This window comes from Pieris napi, chromosome Z (assembly GCF_905475465.1).
Source record: "Pieris napi chromosome Z, ilPieNapi1.2, whole genome shotgun sequence".
In the NCBI taxonomy this organism is placed as follows: domain Eukaryota; kingdom Metazoa; phylum Arthropoda; class Insecta; order Lepidoptera; family Pieridae; genus Pieris; species Pieris napi.
This window is the reverse complement of record NC_062259.1, coordinates 6,665,972-6,683,822: the sequence shown is the minus strand read 5'-3', so window position 1 is coordinate 6,683,822 and position 17,851 is coordinate 6,665,972. Positions and strand designations below refer to the sequence as shown.

Genomic DNA, 17,851 nt, shown 5'->3' with positions numbered 1-17,851 from the left:
TGGTCGCGATTCCTAAATACTTTTATCAATATTTATTCGAGAAATGAATGGTAGTAAAACTTCACTTAAAAACGTCATGAAAATTAATGGCTATATATGGATGGTAGCAACACAGAACTACTCCTCCTGTTTAGGTCGTATAACATGGCTCTTCATAGCTTTCTATTTTCCGGAAATATAGAAAATCATACGCCAACAGCGCATTAATATTTTTTATGTTAAACCTAATTAAGTTATACAAATTAAAAGGCGCTATGTAATTAAAGAATTGCTATCGATTTTTAATTTAATCGAATCTATAAATATGTAGCCGTAATAAGATGTTTGTCTAAAGGTGTAATTAAACGTAAATCACACCTCATACTAATTTTTTTATCATTTAATAATACTAAAGTTCTTTAGAATAATATATGCTGAAATGATAATTTATGAATTTCAATCGTGAGGCAGACGCTGCGCTTACGACACCACGGCGAGACAGCTTGGCGCGTCACTTTTTCGCCCAAACCTATTTTTTGTTAACAAACCGTCAGATTCGTGTAGGCGGCTGCTCAGGCGGAAACTGTATACTTTCTTTTTTATGGCCTCTCAGAACGTAATAAATAAGATGAGTACTAGTCAGACATCTAATAAATTTATTTTTTAAAGTCGGTCATTCGTACATAAGTTAAACAATACTCGAACAGAGTACTAATATTCAAATTTAAACCAGATTTATTGTTGTGTTTTTCCTAACGTGAAATAATAATTTTATGCAAATTAGCTTCGAATCAATAATAGCGAAATAAGTAAGGCAAAATGCGGACATAAGTTTGCATATTTAAAATGTCTATATGAATAAATAAAATATACAATATTTTCGGTGGTGACTCACATATAGTAAATTACGTAATAACTAATTCCAGTTTAATTTAATAACATAAGTGGTTATATGAGTCATAAGTATAGCAGAATTATGAATTATCTATTTATATGTCGGATCACCATCGATCATGGGGTTCAATAAAACTTATATTGTGAAATTTCAAGGCTAAACGTATTATATTGACTGGTTAGAAATTCAAATTATTACAATGTTTTTAATATGAATTTTTTACCATCTACATGAAGCTTCAAGGATCGAGCTTTAATAGTGTAATTTTTAATAGGCCTATTAAACTATTTGCTTTTGGCACGCACCTAGGTCTAGAGCGGACAAGTTCTACTATAATTAGCAAAACTATCTTGTTTTTAACTTTTGCAGGCATGTAACTAACCTTATACAAAATTGATGACAGATAGAATAGAGTGTTGTGTTTTGTTTATTAGAGATTATAAATAAGGCGAATAAAACGTCGGTCAATGGAGAGTTCGGAGTGTAATTATGATAGTATAATGGTTCAGGCTGATCACCAACTTGTCAATTGAAGAAAAAAAACAAAACCAAAATGCCACTGTTCCAAGGGTTGCGAGAGATAATGCAGTTAAACACAGGGAAGTAATTTATTAATTAAAACTATTTCTTACATTTGATTCCCTTTGTCGCGATAGGATCCCCGCTTTCAAATGGTACTGTCTATACATATACTCTTTAGTCATTGCTTGAACTGAAAACATTGCCCGACTTCTTTGTAACACTTCAGTTTTTGGACCCCAAGTCGGATCCAACTGGAATAATTCACGTAATTGTTTGGTAATCGCAGCATATACAATCTTCCCTATAAACGTTAGTATCATTAGTCCTATTATTACCGAAACGGTATATGACCCATAAATTAATTGAGTGTTCATTCTCAAATGGTGATCCAGCTCTCTGCAGAATGAGTATCCCAATAATAAACTTGACAGAATCCAAGCGGTTTTGATACAAAATTGCGGCTGTACTCCCAACATAAAGTGTACATCTTCTGAAAATCTTTGCACGCCGTACCAAGTCAAAAACACGATACATTCAAGCATAGCTATGAATATAGTAAAAGTTATTACATGCCTTCTAAAGCTGACAGTAAATATGTTTATCCCGAAGTAACTAAAAAATGGTATAGTTATTAGAAACAGCACCAAGTTGCCACAAAAACATGTTAGACCTGGGTATTTCGCAATTTTGTCATTTCTTTTCGCCGCAACGTCCAATAAATTGTAAAATACCATTACATCAGTACACAACCCGAGCACTGTGTAACAGCTATATGTGGTAATTAAGTAAAACGAATTTCTCTCATAATGATATAACATTCTTGGCACTTTTTCAAAGAGAAACGACATACGTATTTTCATTATTGTCTCTGGTTTGTCATCAAACACGAACGCATAAGGACACGTCATTAGAGCCGTTGTAAGGATGGTTAAAATTGTAAATAGTGTGCATATCACCACGCAAATAACACTGTTGGATAGGCAAGGAGTGCGGAACGGGGAATTTGCTGAGAGATTCAATGTCACCCCAGAACCGATGCCTAAGTTGTAAACAACACGTTGAACTATGTTAGATATTCTAAACTTCTTCGAAAACTCGTTGAAATCGAAGTCTAATGCCTCAGTGAATTTGAATACTATTCCTTTCTGAAGTAATGATCCAGTTAGTACCACCGAGTAAGCAGCTATTGGGTAGATGGCTAAAAAGTACGTAGCCCATTTCAAAGATCGTTCTCTCTTGAAACAACTGAGATATATTAAAATACAAATCACTCCCGAAGCCAAGCATATCTTCCAAGCTATCTGATGTTTCTCATCTAGTTTGACTAAGTTAAATCTCCAGTACTGATATTCGGGGTACGTCGAATAGAGACCTTCGCAATACGGTGCACCGTGTTGTTTTCCAATGCAATTTTTGTTCACAGTATAATTTCTATAGAAAATGTTACATTGCCTGTTGCTCCACGGCCCACATGTGTAAAATGGTACGGGGCTCTCGAAGCTGATTAATAAATAGTGCATAAGGAACGATGTGACTGTGTGATTGTATAAAAGAATCAGGACTTGCCATACAATTAGAATATAACCAACATGTGAGGTACAACGGTTGATTTTCCAGACATCAATACAGTCGCGATTCGTAAACTGACTTATCACAGTTTCCATATACAAAAGTGGAATTCCAAGAAAAATGTAAGTCAACGTAAAGAATATGATACAACCCAAAATGCCTTCGGAAAATGACACATTTGGAATTGTAGAAATGTTAGTAATGCCTATACACTGGCAGAGTAAAATAAGGATATTCAATCTTCTATATTTCTGGGTATTTTCCATTTTTTTAGAATATCACTCTCAACAATTTTGATTATAAAACGTTCGAAGCCAACTCGATCTATCGTACTCTCTATTAGTATTAAATACTCCTTTTGATACTCTTCATTTCGTAATAAAATCAGCATTATTACTATTCGTGTCATACAAAGGGAAAACAAGTTAGGGCAATGTTGTTTAAATTTTTCCAACGAGATGAGCTTAGGATCACTGGATTTGACGATATAAATTAACTATCTCGCCTGCTAATTAGACGAAACACTTCGCTTCAAGCTCGCAATTCATTTCTTTAATAAATTAAAATATATCCATCCAAATTAACGCAATTAACACTTGCTTGTACCGTACAAGCTCATCTCAGGACAGTATAAGAAAATCCTCACGCAGACAGCCTATGTCGGGCTTAAAAGTCTATTACGAAAAATTATGACTGAAACAAACGCAGCAATATGCCTTTAATCTTTTACTATGATCGGTAATAGGAAGTTACGAATCAGAGAGGAAATGTTGGACGTTGACTGTTGAACGTCTCAAATATTAAATGACGAAATGTACATTTACTGCCAGATCTTAAGGAAAAGATCGAGAAGAACAGGGAAGAAACTAGCCTATTTCAAATAATCGTAATCGTAAGTACGCAATACGCATTCACAGGTGTCCGGTATATCTACAAAAATATGCATCTCGTATTTGCTTTAATATTTTTATCTGTCAATATTATCTAATCACTTTCTGCAACGTACCGATAAGTTAAAAATTTGTCAAGTATTTTGCAAACCTCGCCTTTATTTGCTAACCCATTTAAAATTAAATTTAATTATTTTTTTCGTTACTTTTATCAATTTTTTACCTATTGTTATCGTAAAGGTTTGAGTACCGTTTCGTCGCCATTATAAAGATATATTAATAATATTAAAATGTAAACGAAATTACAAATAATAAAGACATTTTAAGAATGTAATGAATCATACTGAGTATGCGTTATTACTTACACTGTACTAATAATACAAGATCGCCGTCCATTCGGTTATAGGTTTGAACCCTGCATTTTTGGAGTTTTTGCCGCATACCACCAGTTTGTGGAACCACCACACTGAAGTATTTTCGAACTAAATTGACTTAGAGTCTTTCATGAAAAGAGCGTACCAATCCTTAAGACACCGGCAACGCAATTGCAAGCCCTCTGGTATAGAGAGTGTGCAGCAGTATCATTTTACATCAGGTGAGCGTCCTGCCCGTTTGCCCCTTGTTCTATAAAAACAACCTCAACTGCACCTATGAGCGCATTTAACACTTGCTCGTACGGTGAAGGAAAATAACGGTATGTTAGTCACCAATTGCTTGATAAAAAAACAAATGATTACGAAACAGATACACGCTCTGTGTCTTTTATTCATGAGACGAATCAGTTAAAACGGCGTTAATTGGAACATTTAGCTTATATAGCATAAGCATGGAACAAAACCATAGATTTCATCCGGAGATTTAAAAAATTCGTTTGCTCTTATTTTAACTGAGATTATGATATATGATTGAGCCGTTTTTGAAATATGAGCTGTAATGTATAAATTACCATTTTTATGTAACAATTAGTACATTATGTACATGATGTCTGATTTTGTGAATGCATCGCTTATCAATTTATCGTTTACTCGAATTATATGTTTACTACTGATATGGCCACGCTTGTCACATAACTTGTATTTCACACTATACCTAATCTTTCGTAGAAATTCACTTTGCATTATCCATATTTGTTCCGTTCTATTTTTAAAAATTGTTGTGATAAAGTTGTTGATTATACGCGAGCTAATAATACGCGCTATTATTTATATGAAATGCATTCAATAAAACGCATCATTTTTTACACATGTTTATTTGTATGAAAAATCTTTGCCACACATGGGAGAGTAGGTTCTATTAGCTCAGTATTTCTAAAACGACTTTATGTTACCAAAAACTATATCTGTACGAGACTTGCAAGAGTGATTTCATGCATCAATAGTCCTTAAAGTGTATTTTTTAATAAATGTGTTTATCTATACTTATATTTCAATGTCGTGAAGATTAAAAAAAATACATGTTTGATTTGAAAAAAAGCGAACATGATACGTACCTAATAGTAGAAATATAATTTAATTTATAACTTTTAATTAATTCAAATAATATATTATAGACTATTTTCTACTAGGTCTTTAGAATATTTTCTTTGGGTTAAACAAATAGGTAATATTGTTAATACAAACTAATAGTAAATAAATACTTATCCTTATTTTAGCAACGGTTTTAACCTTTCAAAAAATATGCGATGCGTTTTGCCAGTTCAAGTAACATTGTCGATGTTACTTGCACGTTACTTATCCCTAAAACCCCTACATATTTCTCATTGGACACATTTTAAACATCGAGTGCGGATGAAACAAATTCATTAACAATTATACATTTGGGAAAAAGTTCCCTCTGAACCTGCCATAAAAGTATTTATGTACGAAAATTGTAAAAATGTAATAAATTTGTACTGTAAACTAATATTTGTGTCTCCTTATACGTAGCTTCCTTATCAAAGAGTATCATACGCAAATATACGGTGCAGACATCTATTGACATAGACTGATTAGGCAGAAATAACTTTAGAACCTATGTAATGTATAACTATGGGAATTAGCAAAATAATCTATATTATATTATGGAAATAACTCTTATGAAAATGTTTTTTTGAAGTTGTACTTCTGTTGGCGCGTTTGCGAAAAATAATAGTATAACTACTAACGCGTGTACATAAGTACACAAATGTTTTTTTTTTTCATTTTAACAAGTAATATTAACTAGGAGTACTATAATATTACTTTTTTTTTTCCAAATCAAAGGTGAGCGATCGAAGACGTTTGTTATTCATGGAAGGCTGATCAGTTACTTGCTTAAAAAAATGCTCCATGCCCCGTTAAGGTTTAACTAGAAGTTTATCAAGCCTGGGGCTAGGGTTATATATAGGGTATGATTCACTATATGATTTAGCTTTGATGAAATATTGTTTTTGCATAATGAATTATGACACAAAAAGCGCCTACTTGCTGAGAGAGATTATGAGACTGTACATTCCGGACAATCATCACCGCTGCCGGAACCTTTTTCTGTGTCGACTCACACTGTCCAGCGTCAACAAGCTCCCATTCTCCGCTTACTCTTGCAGCTTAATAGTTTTCTTGAGTCTTCGCCGGAGAGCGACCTATTTGTGAAGCGTACGGGGGGGGGGAGCGTAACAAAAGATTTTGCCAATGAAAAGCCATGTATAATCTGTAAATAAATAAATAAAATATGTCTTTTTCCCCACAGAAGTTAGGGGTCGGATTGAGTGGGGTTATAGGGGCCATACCGCCCTGGAGTACCCTGACTCCAGGTTATTCTAATTTATAATTGTATTAAAAATATTTCGATGTACGGAAAATACAGACAAACAGCTTTTTTCATAAAACTTTGATCATGCGATCCATGATATATATGGATTCACCCTATAAGTATGTTATATGCCTCCACTAATTAATGTTACAACTGTTGGCGTCGTAACGTCTCAAAAGATCGATGAATACCAAGAAACGTGAGAAATACGTCTTTAATTTTTATATTCATCAATGAGAATGATCGCTTAATAATAACTGCAAATTCTTCATTAACTTGTATTAAGTAACTGCTATTAATGAAACGGAGTAGCGAAAGCCAAAGAATAACGAAATCGTGACTAAACTCTTCGCTCGAGGAAAGTATACTTTGAGACGTGTTTATACAGTTTAATTTATGATAAACTGTATTATAGCCAGCATTTTGCTATCGATAATGCTGTCCCACTCTGGCGCTGGAGGCGTGATCCGCCATTTCAAATAGAATTGCACAGCGCAACCAAGTAAAGTATGTCTATCTCGGTCTATCATTTAACGACCCTTGACCTAATGGATCGATTTTTGTGAATGTGACCAGCTCGTTTTGTGAATCTATTAATTATGTGGGGTAGCGGAATCTTAATGGGCAGTACTGGCGAGACGCTGCCGACCATTGTTTGACATATCATTATTATCCGATGACGTCAACTTTATTTTAAGATACGTCTTTAACGCAAGTATTGATGAATAACAGGGTATTATAGGCCGATAAAATTTCTAAATTGTATATACCGTTAGTGTTTAATAACCTCTAATTTCGCTAATTACAAAAATAAATTACCATTTTTTTAACTTAAATATTAAAATAAATTATTGTAATAAATTTAATATATTTGCACTTATCTATGTAGAGCAGTGTTGGCCTAGTGGCTTCAGCGTGCGACTTTCATACCTGAGGTCGTAGGTTCGATCCCCGGCTGTGCACCAATGGACTTTCTTTCGATGTGCGTATTTAACATTTGCTCGAACGGTGAAGGAAAACATCGTGAGGAAACCCACATGTCTTAGACCTAAAAAATCTACGGCGTGTGTCAGGCACTGGAGGCTGATTACCTACTTGCCTATTAGATTAAAAATGATCATGAAACAGATTCAGAAATCTGGGGCCAAGACCTAAAGAGGTTGTAGCGCCACTGATTTATTTTTATTTTATCTATGTACAAATCATATCTTTAAAACTTCAACACGTACTTTTATTTATATAAAAAAATTACAAGAAATACAGACATACATTCTAGGCATTTAAAAAGCCCATAAACCCATTTGAATTCCATATCCAAGTTTTAGTACAAATTCAAACTATCAGTAGTCGACTTTTTACGCGCTATAACAATGACATACGATGATTGTGTATCTAGACCAGTGCAGATAGCCTTTAAAAATAATAAAAAGTGAAAAAAATTACAGTAGGATGAAACCCATTAGAAAAGCAGGGGAATATGATCAAAATGAAAGGAAAAATAAATTACGGTCGATCTGAGGTCGGGAAGGTGTAGGGGGGGGAGGTTTAAGGGTAAAAAACGGTTTATCTCGATTTTCGGCAAAACTAAAAGTCCCATCGAAGAAAACTAAATGGCAAAGTTGTAGGTAATAAAAAGATCTAAAACTTTTGTATTCACACATTTTTCACATAACCTCAAAATTTATGTGAAAAATTCAAAAAACCAACTTTTTGGTTTTTTATTTCTATCTTTTACAAAAATTTATTTTTTTAAACGAAATTTGGTGAAAACTTACCTTATTATGTCCCAAATATACTGTAATTTATTTGATTAAAAATATTTATTTTTTCACCTTATTTTGAATTAATATCGAAAAAACACCCTAATTTTCAATCGAAAATTCTGACGTCAAAATTTCAGCTTTTTTCAAAAAGTTGGTGTGCTTTCAGTTCGTTGAAATCTCTACTTTACTATGGTAAGAAAATATATATATGTTACCATAGTAAATCTTCTCAGAAAATGCAAAAAATCGTATGCAGTAACGCCCAGACCCGTCATCGCCTTCCCTACTTCTCTATGAATCTTCTTTAAATTATAATAAGATGCCTATTTAATACTATTTTAAGATAACTTATATATACCTGAGTGACCTAAAAAAAAAATTTTAGCCTTTAGATGGGCTAAAATTTTCGTATTTCATAGAGAAGTAGGGAAGGGGATGACGGGTCTGGGCGTTACTGCAAACGATTTTTTGCATTTTCCGAGAAGATTTACTGTGGTAACATATATATATTTTTTTACCATAGTAAAGTAGAGATTTCAACGCACTGAAAGCACATCAACTTTTTGAAAAAAGCTGAAATTTTGACGTCAGAATTTTCGATTGAAAATTAGGGTGTTTTTTCGATATTAATTCAAAATAAGGTAAAAAAATAAATATTTTTAATCAAATAAATTACAGTATATTTGGGACATAATAAGGTAAGTTTTCACCAAATTTCGTTTAAAAAAATAAATTTTTGTAAAAGATAGAAATAAAAAACCAAAAAGTTGGTTTTTTGAATTTTTCACATAAATTTTGAGGTTATGTGAAAAATGTGTGAATACAAAAGTTTTAGATCTTTTTATTACCTACAACTTTGCCATTTAGTTTTCTTCGATGGGACTTTTAGTTTTGCCGAAAATCGAGATAAACCGTTTTTTACCCTTAAACCTCCCCCCCCTACACCTTCCCGACCTCAGATCGACCGTAATTTATTTTTCCTTTCATTTTGATCATATTCCCCTGCTTTTCTAATGGGTTTCATCCTACTGTAATTTTTTTTGGTTTCAAAAATTATCGGCACTGGTCTAATCGTCAAAACTGAGCGTTTAAATATATTGCTTTTTATAACTTCATGCGGGGGCAATGTGTATGTTTGAACGACCAATAAAATCATAACATGTATCTCAAGTTTATCACTATTTTCGCGGGTGCTAAGAAACGAGGTATGTAAAGGATTTTTAATCTGTTTTTATTTTTAATTTTAAAAATTGAAATAGACAGTATAATGGTAAATAATTAAATTGTATGTTCCCTTTTATACCCAGAAATTATTGAACCGATTTTAAAGAAACCCAGACTGTTATGTAACTTGGAATATACCTGCTTTCTTCTCAATCTTCTCAGTCGTATTGGTCAACGTCAAGGTGCCTGCTGCTCTGCCAGTGAATTCTCTCCACTTTGTTCGGTATATAGCGTCCCGTGAGAATCGTGGCTTGACAGTCTGCCCCGCGACCTTGCCTTCCACCTTGCCGACGACAACCACCTTGTCCAGGTTATCTTGTTCACGACAAGTAATTTAGAACTCTTCTATATCCTGCTGATGAGAGTCTCGTAGGAATTAAAGTTAATCCAATAGGAGATTGATCAAATGTGACTTTTAATATCGGGATATTTGTGACAACAAGCGTATGAAACAGGTAAGAAATTTTGCCTTTAGCCACTTAAATTGGTGATCTATCTTACTTAAATATCCAAACTAATATCCAATCAGATCAAACTGATTTCAGAGGTCGGTTATACATGTTAAATAATAATTGAAAATGGATAAATACAATATTAATACAAATTTTACTACTATTAATACTCATCACCTCCTTTACCACCCACACCATTATAAGAATACCTTATCTAATACAGTCAATAAACTACCCCTTTATTTAATCACCGTCGTCCAAAATAAGATTAGTAAAAGTAAAAAAAAGTATTACGATCCATTGTCAATTCAACAAACATCAACTCTATCTTCTTATGACAAATGATCTTATATTTCATCTTATGAATGTTTCAAAAGATGGGAAGCATCTAAGACGTATACATCGCTGCTTAGAAGATAAATTGATAGCAAATCCGCCATACGTTACAGCAATGTATAGACAGAAAGTCGTATTTACAACTTCTTAGTATCACAGTCAAAGTTAAGCCGATTTAGATTGTGCTGATAGAAAGAGGAAGGCACGTGATGCAAATTCAAATTGTATATGTTCACGCATACAAAGAAATATTTTTCATTCCAAAAGGTCACCTTATGACTAATATGAATATTGAGTGTATCAATGTCAAAGTTTTTAAGTTTACAAATATTCGAAAAGGCAACAAACTTTTATTGTTTCTATCGATTTTGCACCATTATATTTTTTGAAAGTTGGCAAACTTTAAATATAACAGTAAGTTTCGACAACTCCGAGATGTCGAACGAACTTCAACAGAAAGTGTCAAAAAAAAAACAAAACCACGGCGTTTCTTATTACGCATTAATATTTAGCCAATATCAAAGCTTTCTCGGATACCATTTTTTACAACATAATTCTATAATTCAAATTCAATCAATGTTTTATTTCCAACACGCTGAATTGTGATACTTATTCATTAAGCGGGGAAAGCACTACTAGCTCTGGGGTCACCGGTACTATATAATAGCCGTAATTAATTTAGTATTACTTATTTTACAAGAGTAGTAGCATTTTATCTTCCAAAATCCCATAGCTTTTCATTAGTGCCTGCGGTTAGCCGTCATACTTAGCAAATATGAATTGAAAATGGAAACCAAATGTCTAGTTAAACATTTCGCACGTGTAATGAGTGAAATTACGAACGGTTCGATTGTGGTCGGAGCGTGTAGAAAGTAGAAGCCGCATCGCCCAAAGGGACTAAGGCACCTGGAACTCGCCTAAAGTAATCGCGGTCACCGTTTAGACTATCGCACTGCTGTTGATTTTAATATAATACCGTGGACGTTCTATAATGACCTTTGGGTTCATTGGCCTGCCCTAAAAGGAGAAATTAAGTAAATAGAACAAATGTTAGCAACACTAGTTTTTTTTACTGTATAGAGATGTATATGTTTAGTTTCCTTAATAAATAAACAGGATAGTTTTTAGACAACTTAAAATTAATAGAATCTTAAGTAAATTTAGCATATTCTAACTAAATAAAATGAAAATTTAATCACTTATCACGGCCTCGTAAATACATAAATCTAAATAGATATAAGTATTTATTTTATTTCATTATTAGGTTGATTTTGTAAATTTTTTAACCTTTTTGTAGTAAAATGTATTATGTATTCCATTTCTGGCTATATTTTCAGTATAACTGTTTGTTTTTATATATATTTTATGTTAGCTGTAGGATTACGAAATAAAAAAATAAATAAATAAAATAAATATGTACTATGTACTATACGCAAGTGTATTATTTGACTAAATATAAACATAATAATAAGAAAAACTAGCAATGTAATCAAAATATTATCTTCCAATCAATCTCCCCACCTGCACAGAAGAGCAGTAAATCTTCGTTATTGCCTTTTTTCTAATTTACAGTTAGGCGGGCCGTTCATAGTCGTCGCGGACTTTGGTGTCTCTACAATTTAATGGCTATCGAAATGTCATAAACAATCACACACTATACTCGATTATTATGCAAATTTTTTCTTTAGTTAAAACCACTTCATTATAGATTTTCGATTGCTTAAGCGTTTAATAAATCGTTAACCACGAAGTCCTTGCTTTGAGACAGGAAACAACGTCTCAATGCTTCATTGGGGCTCTCTTAATATTTAGGAAAAATTTTAAAGGGAATTTCGCTGTTGGAAAAATTACATTTAGGAAATGTCTGCTCGTCAGCTTTAATATAGTGATAGCTCGCCAAGGGGCCTTCATAGTAGTAAAATATGTGATATATATGTGGTTTTAGGTTAAGTTCTTGACTGTGTGGTAGTCCCATCACTTCAGCCTCACCTCACCTGTGTACCTGAATACTTACCAATAATTGTAGAATATCCGAAACGACGGAGTACTACGAACGCAGGTGGAGGATCGACATCTTAGTCCGAGTGTTTAATCTTCACCAACTTCCAGTGAAACTTAAAAAAATCCCAAAAATCTTAAAAAGGCCCTAACCGGGGAAATGATCTGTAGACCAATGTGGCAATTGAAATACGCTTCTTAAAGTGAAACAAGCCATAATTTAAATTGCAGTATAAATGAGAAGCTATAACAAGCAAATATAAACTTTCTACTATAGTCATAATTTACAGTAATAAAAAATATTGATTCTCTGACTCATTCAATGGTTATCCGTTGCCGGCGGCCGTAAATCTAATTACAAGTTTCAATTAATCGTTATGTTATTGTAGTAATTGCTTAATGAGATAGTCCCTATTCTAATATCAAATAGTTTTCATGATTTACCAATATAATTTTGCTTGAGTGACTTGCTTTAAATAATTTTTATTATTAATTAGCTGTTAATCACATTTTGATTTATCTATGTTTAGCTGTTTATGACTTTGTTCGCGTAGAAACAGGAAATTCCTATTAATTAATAATTATGTTTCACTTAAGGTCTGTCCTGACTTATATTAGGATTTATCTGATATTATAACAATACCTGTATGTGTCTTGGCTTCAGATTGCATCCGTTTCTTTGATCATTTTATTTTTATACACAAAAAGGTGATCAGCCTTTCGTGATTTTTGGATCTAAAGTTGATACGAGTACTTCTAAAACCTGAAAGCATCTGAATCTAAGGAAAACTGTTGTATTCTTTACGATATTTGCCGTCACTGTACGAGCAAGCGTTAATTGCACACATGTAAAGGAAAATCCGTTGTTGCTAGGGGTATGAACGCAGGATATCTGGTTTGATGGTCCTGTAAAAGATCAACACAAATTTTCTTAGAGGTTAATTAACAAAAGCGAAACGGTATTCTAAGAGTTTTCCTATAACTCACCAATTTTAATGTTAGTTTTTACTGTGATAGTGGAATGGATTTGTAACACAGGGAAATATTTGTAAGTGTAGTTTTTTTACAATATGTATTTAAATATGTGTGTACTCTATAATTCGCAATATTTCGTGAGTATCGCCTTAGTAAAAACTTTATATCTTCATACGCGATGTTGTGGGCTTAAATAAATAGTATAACTTGTATATGCTACAACTGGTTGCAAGAAAGGCTAAACGTCATTAAATGTGACCGAAAAGGATAGTTCTAGATATGGAACTGACATGTTTGACTTAGGAAAAGTTGATGTGAGTTTTCACTGTTATTAAAGATGAAACAAATAAAAATGAATCACCGAAATGTTACATATTGCATAGTGCTCGTTATGTAGAAGGTTAAATTTGTACACATTTATTTGAAGAAGGCTGATCTTATATATATTTACACTATTGTCAATTTATTAACGAACGCTATAAAGCTGGAAATCTTCCACATTTGCTTTACAGCATGTCACGCCGCGAATTACAACGATTATACGAGTATTTAAATCTGGTAATTAAATAAATAAACTGTTTATTTTCTGACTGTGTTACCAAAAAAGAACGTAGTAGGTAGTTTAACACACAACAAGGAGTCTATACAGTTACTCTGTTTAATTTAATTGATGGAATTGAAATATATGTGAGAGTACGTAATGTAGGTTTCGGGACCTTTTAGATTAATTTTGTACAGTTCTTCAGATTTAAAACGCGTTGGACTTGTTTTATTAACTTTGTGTGGAATAACGACTACGTAACATATTTTCTATATTTAATTGATAAGTGGTTGATAATATCAACTTGTTGTTTTAATGCCTTAGTTGTTAACGCATATATGTAGCCGAAAGGGTCTGCGTTCGTTTCCCGTCAAAAGTAGGTACATTAGGTAGGTAGGTAGGTTCCATTTCATTTTAGCCCCTTGCCCCAACTTACTTTAAGCAATAATAAATGTCGGCTTTCAAACAACCGTAATGTTTTCCTAAAATTTTTGTAATATTGCAATTTAATTTTTTTGTTATTTATACCCGCGCGTAGAGTTATAATTCTGTAATAAAATACGTTTTTAATCAGTTCAACTTTACATATTTTACTTTTTCCGTAAAATATCAATATTATTATCCGAGGTATTATATGGTTGAAAATACCTGTTTCAACTCGGTCTAGATTTTAATCTGACCTCTGAACTTTACATCCAATGTTCCGGTTAAATAGTAAAGACAATTTAAAAATATCCATAAACATATTTAAGTTTAAGTAAAGTAAATGTTAGTTTTGATGCTTAAGTAAGCCTAGTTTTAAGTTAACTTGTTATTCTCAAGCGAGGTCTTCCGTTTGAACTTGGCAAAGCACTATTGGATTTTCACATATTTGTAATCGTGTAGGAAAGTCTCGGTAGAAAACCGACTTCAAATTTAACGAATTTCAGGCATAAAAGACTGATTGGACCCGGATGGGGCTTTCGGAACTATTACTCGATACAATATCATGTAGTTTCCAGATTTTGGAAGTGCCCAAGTGGTGAAGTTGACCTATACAAAAGTATATAATATTCTATAACCTAAATATATATTATATCACCTTAATCGCAAAGGGCTGCCAAAGTTTTCATGTTTGCTCTTTAATATTTTCCTAGATTTATGTCAAACAGCTTTAATTTTTTTTAATTAAGACATTTAAAATAGAGATATTAACAATCGTAAGATTTCAGTAAAGTTTTTGACGCGCGGTGATGTCATTCAGATACGATTGGTAAAATTTATGTCTAACGTGATATTGCCATAAAAACTCACCTTTCACCTAAAATATATTTTTAAAACTTGTATATACTATATATACTATATAAAAAACCTCAATTCTCAAGTATAAAAATCACCAAATTTTAGAATTATTTCGTTTATCCTCTGTAATCATAACATTAATAAATAAAGCATTTGTAGCCTTAAATTGACCTGGATGTTAAAATATTTTCATGAAGTTGTGGTCTTGCATATTAAAATAAAAGAATAAATACCAAAATTAAGAAACAAAAGTATTCCATTTCCAATTCTGTTCTTTTTTCGAGATGACATAAAAAGACTCAGTTGAGTATGACGTACAGACCTGACCTGTAACGCAAGTTGGGTTCTGTACTTCGACAGCAAACAACGTCTATGGCGAGAGAACGTTGAGGTACTTGCTGCGACCGCGGCTAATAAATGGACTACCTAGTCAGTTATTAGATTACCTAACCAACATAAAAAGTAAGTTGAAAAACTACTTTTATATGCATTTGTCGTGCTCCTAAACAAGACTGCTATGGTTACATTAATACAAACCACAGTGGTTTTCTAATGCAATATATAACGATTTTGTTGTAAAATAAATAATATAATAATAATTCATTCTTAAAAGGCCGGCAACGCACTTGCGAGCCCTTTGGCATTGAGAGTGTCCATGGGCGGTGGTATCACTTTACATCAGGTGAGCCTCCTGCCCGTTTGCCCCCTTTTCTATAAAAAAAATTAAAAAACTAACCTTCCAAGTTTAATTGACAGAGCCTCTGAATGTAAAATATGCATCTTAATTGCTACGAGACGTAGATTGTATTACGCCGATTAAGCTTTATACCCTTAATTAAAATTGTGTGTGCGATTGTACCGCATTAGTAATGGCGCGTGGGCGGCTAGTTTTACCGCGACCCCGACAGTTATATCAATAAATGAAGACTGACGACTAAAATTGATGTTATACACGTTTATCCGCATATTATACTTGATAATAATACAGAAACACTCAAACGTATAGTTTTACTGCTCGTAAACATTCAAATGCTTAAGTTCCACTTAATAAAAGGTTTATGTACCTTCTGTATGTCCCTATATTTTAAAATTAGAATCGTTAGTTTAGCGATTAATGTATGTGTAGACTTAACGATAGATATATAGTTGACAAATTTTAAGATCTTTAAAATTCACCAAGGCACCAATGAATTTTCGTTGCGCATTCTCGATGAAGGAAATGCATGCGAGGAAGCCGACATGCCTTAGACCAGAAAATTGACGGCGTATGGCACAGAAGGCTGATAATCAACTTGTCTATTAAGAAAAATAAATGTTCATGAAACTGATAAAGACATCGGAGATAGCTGCCTAAGGGTTGAAGCGCAGCCTTTTTTTTTATTGCTGGTGTGGTTTCGACATAAACACCCTTATTAGAAAATGTGTGACCAAAGATAGTGTATTCTTATAGTTCAATTACCAAGGTGCATATTTTTATGTAAATACATCGTAACCATGGTAACACAGTAAAAATTTTAACTCAGGTTTTATAATAATTATTTCATTAAACTAAACTAAATATTAAATGTTACAAATGATTTTAATTCCCTGATATCAATATCATCCATATTTTGGGGAATACGAGTAACAAAACAAAACTAGTGTAAATTAGTGCTTTTAATTACTTTCTTAATATTTACAATACTTTCTTTATTATCGTTAAGTATACCCAGCACAGTAGGTATCTTATCACCCAGTATGTTGTTTGCTGGTGGTCCACTGACTGTAGCTTATGACCAATTAAATTTTACGTTTCGTCGGCAAAGTCAACAGCGTAACTGTTTCTTACTGTTCTTGTGTTTTCAGAAGTATACGCTTTATTGACGTATCATTAATTATATTAAAAATGTATTTGCTGTGTAGCCGACACACACACGGTGTGATTCTAAAGTCGTATGCCTAATCATTAGTTAACGATTATCTAGTTGATAAAAGGGCCTGAGACTAGTGCTAGACAGGCTATTTCTAATTAATTTGCGATATTTGTTTTAAAATAAGTGTTGTTTGATGATTTGCAATTTTAAAAGAGTACCGAGAGTTTTTTACGCCGGCTTTTTCTCTCGGCCTACACCCTGTGTCTTCGTTGCCGATGAGTAGGCATGCCTACAAATTCAAATTTAATGACGTGGAATAAGTGATACATTTATCTTATGTTCCATAAGAAACATATTTTTTTTTTTTATTTCATACATTTAGGTTAATATGTACAACACTCGTGGTGAAGATACAGTGCAATGATAGCAGCGTCTTATAGATTAGATTCGAGCCCTAGCTTGTGGCTCTTACGTCAAATTTAATAAGTTTTTGACATTCCGGAGTCAGACTTTAGCGCTAAGTGTCAACTCTAAATCTGATACACAAAAAATTATGTATCTTATACACGGCTGATCCACATTGTCTAAGAATGATATACTGAATACACCACAATCAATGAAACGTGCAGTATCGTATCTTGTGTCTTGCAGGTATTTTAAGTAAATCAACGACTAGACTTAATCATCTTAATAATATTTAAATAAATACTCTGTTAATTTGAATAATATCTGAGACAGTGCCCGTTAGGATTAAGATGACATCATCTTCTAAACACGTCTACTTGGGTTTCTATTTTTCCACAA

The 17,851-nt window shown here is 33.0% G+C and overlaps 2 protein-coding genes across 2 annotated transcripts in view; one reads left to right on the top strand and one right to left on the bottom strand.

Moving 5' to 3' along the window:
- LOC125062650 (dendritic arbor reduction protein 1) overlaps positions 1–17,851 on the top strand; it is a 55,322-nt gene that overhangs the window by 13,946 nt on the left and 23,525 nt on the right. The gene's annotated exons all lie outside the window — the stretch shown is intronic.
- LOC125062649 (sodium-dependent serotonin transporter-like) lies at positions 1,467–3,283 on the bottom strand. Its single transcript, XM_047668699.1, has 2 exons — positions 1,732–3,283; positions 1,467–1,647 (listed from the first exon to the last, which is right to left on the bottom strand). Exons 1-2 carry the CDS (start codon positions 3,229–3,231, stop codon positions 1,486–1,488), a joined length of 1,662 nt encoding a protein of 553 aa, XP_047524655.1. The 5' UTR covers positions 3,232–3,283; the 3' UTR covers positions 1,467–1,485.